General features: G+C 33.4%; 1 protein-coding gene across 2 annotated transcripts; it reads left to right on the plus strand.

Moving 5' to 3' along the window:
* Nucleotides 1-1,207: 1,207 nt before the first annotated feature.
* LOC149551875 (malate dehydrogenase, glyoxysomal-like) lies at nucleotides 1,208-4,370 on the plus strand. Of its 2 annotated transcripts, none has more exons than XM_089787374.1 (9): nucleotides 1,208-1,345; nucleotides 1,635-1,844; nucleotides 1,941-2,255; nucleotides 2,701-2,790; nucleotides 3,221-3,304; nucleotides 3,447-3,482; nucleotides 3,602-3,691; nucleotides 3,816-3,910; nucleotides 4,008-4,370. In XM_089787374.1, the coding sequence occupies exons 1-9, from the start codon at nucleotides 1,271-1,273 to the stop codon at nucleotides 4,078-4,080; spliced, it is 1,068 nt and encodes a 355-aa protein (XP_089643500.1). In that variant the 5' UTR covers nucleotides 1,208-1,270; the 3' UTR covers nucleotides 4,081-4,370. The 2 variants fall into 2 exon arrangements, with proteins under 2 accessions (XP_089643500.1, XP_089643501.1); XM_089787375.1 differs by having other exon boundaries at nucleotides 1,638-1,844.
* Nucleotides 4,371-4,756: the final 386 nt, after the last annotated feature.

A 4,756-nucleotide genomic window follows, 5' to 3' on the forward strand; every position in this document is an offset into this window, starting at 1 on the left:
TTTGTACTTTGTAAAGATTATTTTGATAAAAAAAAATATATAAGTGAAATTTTATATATGAGACTGTATTTACAAGATGTAAAAGCATCAATTAAAATTTATTTACAACTATCAATGAGGTAATAAGAGTATAATGAGTTTTTGCACTATTATATTTATTCATTTTTAATCATGCTTAGAAAACTTATTAATTATATAAATGTTTTTTTTTTTTCATTTTTCACAATAATTATTTTTTTGATTTTCTAATATTTGAATTAGATTAAATTAAATTTCTTAAAAAAATTAATTTTTTTATTCAATACTTACAAATACAATTAATAACAACAAGGCAAGTACATGCCACTATGTGGCACTTGTTTGTTCAAGGCATCTAGAAGGGTCTTCTAATAAAATGAGGAGTATTTATGTTTCATATTCATTCTTTGTTATTTTATTTTGTTTAAATATTTATCTAAGATTAAATATAATTTAAACAATGAATAATATTAATCATCTTATAAAATTATTTAATTAATGCAAATATTTACATATGAATGCAAATAGGAGAAAATTTTTTGTCTAATTTTTTTAATAATAGGATATTATAACTTATACAATATAAATAAGTAGTTAAAAAATTTCTTACAATAAATACCTATTTAAATTCATATTATTATTTATTAATATCAAATATCAATTCTAACTAAAAATTAATATAAAAATATTTTAACTAAAACATAACAAATATTAATAATTAAAGACTAAAAATATACTTATATCTAGAGAATGTATGTCTTTTCAAAAACTTCCATTAGATCACATACAAATTAATTAAATGATTTAAATTTCATTTTACATATAAAATATTAATAGTACAAAGACAGGGACTCAAGCTGTTAGATTAAAATATTTCTTTTAAGATTGAACCAACACTGAAGTGCTTATATCCATTGAAATTTATTGCAATATCAGAATTGATTCATTGTTTTATGTGCACCGAACAAGGTGGATAAAGCTCACCCTATCTAAACGGTTGGCCACTCTTCAATCTTAATCGACAAATAATTTAGCGCAGCAGTGTGTTCATGATTTGGCACCGCCACGTGTGAGAGGAGAAAGAGTTTTTGTTCAGAATCATTGGTGGAGTGGGGTCCATAACTGGACAAAGCCGGTAAGCAATGCCTCATTACTATAAATAGCAAACCATTATTTAATACCTCTTTCTATCATATAGCTTTCTGTTATATAAAGCCCAAGATCAAATCTTGAGTCGAGAAATTTCCCAGTCATGGCCGATCGAACAAGCGCTCGCTTAGCTAAAATTTCTTCTCACCTTGCCGGCTCACACAGCAATCGTATACATGTATGTTCAAAATCAAAATACAATTTGCTTTTCTAACGAATCTGTAATTAAATTGCATACTCTACAGTTCTGCATCAATTTGGATGGCTGTGGACGATTGAAAGATTAAAAGTATACAGTTTGAAGAATCCTGCAATGAAATTGAATTTGTGTGGACAGATTGACAAAAAATAAAATGACAATCCATAGAAATCTGTCATGATTTTGAATTTGTTTGGGCTGAAGGAAAAACGAATAAAAAAGTTACATTTTATAGAAATCGATTGTGAACTTGAATGGCCGTGCTCAGCAGGAAAATGGAGTCGAGCGAGAAGATTGCCGGGCAAAAGGAGGCGCTGGGGGCTTCAAAGTTGCCGTTCTGGGAGCCTCAGGTGGCATTGGACAACCCCTTTCATTGCTGATGAAAATGAACCCTCTGGTCTCAGTGCTTCACCTATATGATGTTGTTAACACTCCAGGTGTTACCGCCGACGTCAGCCACATGGACACCTCTACAGTCGTCAGTATTAACTTTTTAAAGTTGCTTTCATCTCATTTGGAATTGGTAATTTAGGTTTTCGTGTTTTAATGGGAGCAATTGAATTTGGATGAATAGGTGCGAGGGTTTCTGGGGAAAGAGCAGCTGGAAGATGCGCTGGTGGGGATGGACCTTGTCGTCATTCCTGCTGGAATTCCCCGGAAGCCTGGTATGACGAGGGACGACCTCTTTAAAATCAATGCTGGAATTGTGCGCACTCTGATTGAAGGGGTGGCCAAGTGCTGCCCAAATGCCCTGCTCAATATAATCAGCAATCCGGTGAACTCGACGGTGCCAATTGCAGCCGAGGTGCTGAAAAAGGCAGGGGCTTATAACCCTAAGCGCTTGATGGGCGTCACAACGTTAGATGTTGTCAGAGCTAATACATTTGTGGTATGTATATGTGAATTCATTCGCTGTTTATGTATGTTAGCCTTAAGATCAAATCAGTTCTCATCGCTGTACCTTAGTTTTTGTTTCTTCTTATATCAGGGCTTCAGTCCAATAATTTGCATACGATAGGATAAATCAGGTTTTTGAGCTTTCCCAAGTCCAATGGCTTTTGAACATTATAGGTATATGTTGCTATTGGCTTGCGTGCTAAGTTGTTGCTTGGGCGCTTGACTCTGTTATTGAGATTTGTAGGGTCTTGTATCTTACATGTTGATATTTTGATCCTCTTGAGTACCTTGGCTTTGGAGTTTAATTCATGTCTATTGGTCTTTTTGTGGTATAGCCTGGTCTTACAATGCTTAAACATTAGAGTGATATTTCATCGAAAGGGAAATAATAAGCTATTGAAATTGATTCACTATTTTTCCCTACCATTGTTGAACAGGCTGAAGTTGTTGGTGTTGATCCAAAGGACGTTGATGTGCCAGTAGTTGGCGGACATGCAGGAATAACCATTCTCCCCCTTCTATCTCAGGTATGGAAGAGAATATTTTTGTCCAAGTGGCTATGCTTTCCTTCAAATTTTTATTTTAAGAGTCGGTTTTTACTTTTTTGGGCCTATGGGCAAAATTTTAAAGAACATTATCCGATATTTATAGATTTGCCCTAGCAAGATTTGATTCTATATTTCATCTCAAATTAGTAGGCCATACTACATGTTTTTTTAAAAATATTTTTGAAATAGAAACATTCACCAACTATAGTTTGATGAATGCTAGCCTTTTGTTCTCTTTCTTGTCTCAACCTAATATGCTGTACAAAAGTAGTTTTCTCACATGTGAGCAGGGTTTTGGCCTAATTGGCTTTCTCTGCTGGCTATTATGTTTATACGATTTTTGCCCATTCAGCTTTCACTTCTTTTTTTTCTTGCTAGTAACTTAGTGTACTCAAATATCTGCATGCAGGTTAACCCTAGCTTTTCATTTACCAATGAAGAGGCAGAATATTTGACAAATCGTATCCAAAACGGAGGCACGGAAGTTGTAGAGGTAGAGATTCTATTATGATCTGTCAGAGCATTGATATCAATTTGCCAAAGATAACAATTTGTTCTATTTTGTATGCTTCCATTCTGAACTTCCTTGAATAGTTTTGTTATTTCCCTGTAACATTGCTGAATGATGAATCCAGGCAAAAGCTGGAACAGGCTCTGCAACTCTGTCAATGGTAGGCCCGCCTTTGTACTTTTTTCTATTGTTAAATTCATTTTTTTCCATAAATTATCTGTTCTACAGTTTATAACTTGAGTGAGAATAGCAATGCATGAATTTAGCTGTGAACTGCAGGCATTTGCAGCAGCTAAATTTGCTGATGCTTGCTTACGTGGCTTGAGGGGTGATGCTGGTGTTGAGTGTTGTGCTTTTGTTGCATCTCAGGTATATGACCGTTGTGTAATGTGTACGAAATGCAATTATAAAACTTGTATCAAGGATTCCACATCTATGTTTTTTATCCTTTGTGATGTATATGAAAACAACAATTACAAATCTTACCAAACAGGTAACCGAACTGCCATTTTTCGCTTCCAAAGTAAGAGTGGGTCGCACTGGCATTGAAGAAGTATTCCCTCTAGGACCATTGAATCCATATGAAAGGTCAGCAACTAATGACAGTAGGAATGAGTGTTTATTAAGGTAATCATACATGTATTTCTTGTCTCATTTGGTTTTTTGAATGTACTTCACTTGACAGATCTGGCCTGGAGAAGTTGAAAAAAGAGTTGCAAGCAAGCATTGACAAAGGCCTTTTGTTTGCTCGACAGTAACATTATCTTTATTTTGTGAGGGATAGTATCCTTATTATAGATCACGCTCTTAGTTACTTGTGTAAGAGTTTAAACCTATGATGGCATCCTTACAGCTAAGAAAGTTAGTGTTTCTCTGCTTGTACTTGGTTATTTTTTATTGACATCCAAAGCTGGGTTGGAAGCATGTTCTAGTTTAATTCCATAAAAATTGTCAGTATTGAGTAGATTAGAGCAAAATTGCTGTAGACAGAACAATTGTTTAATTGCAACAAAGTGTTTAAGAATAAATCTTGGTGCTCTTAATGTTACATTGCAATTTTATATTTTACAAGTAGCAAAATTGGTATTTATTTAGCTTCAGCTATCTCTTATGGTAATTTTGTTGTACATTTCCTAAATTATAATGTTCAAATAAATCACTTGTATTTGTTCAAATCTTGTTTTTCATAATTATATAGTACCTAAGAATTGTTTTATAAGAAATATTGCAGCCTATTATTATTGTTCTCTATCAAGTTTCACCAACCATAACATACATTTGGTATTCTAAAGTCATTTTTGTTAAATTTGATAAATTATGTTAATTTCAAACATTGATTACTTTGGAAAGCATGACATGGCATTTTTTTAATGTTGAACAACTTTGTGTGTCAATATCATAATCTCACCATTCACAAGGAGAATTCAATGCAGT

The sequence above is a fragment of the Cupressus sempervirens genome, chromosome 6 (genome assembly GCF_028749045.1).
Source record: "Cupressus sempervirens isolate cs-2001-9-10 chromosome 6, ASM2874904v1, whole genome shotgun sequence".
Lineage (NCBI taxonomy): Eukaryota > Viridiplantae > Streptophyta > Pinopsida > Cupressales > Cupressaceae > Cupressus > Cupressus sempervirens.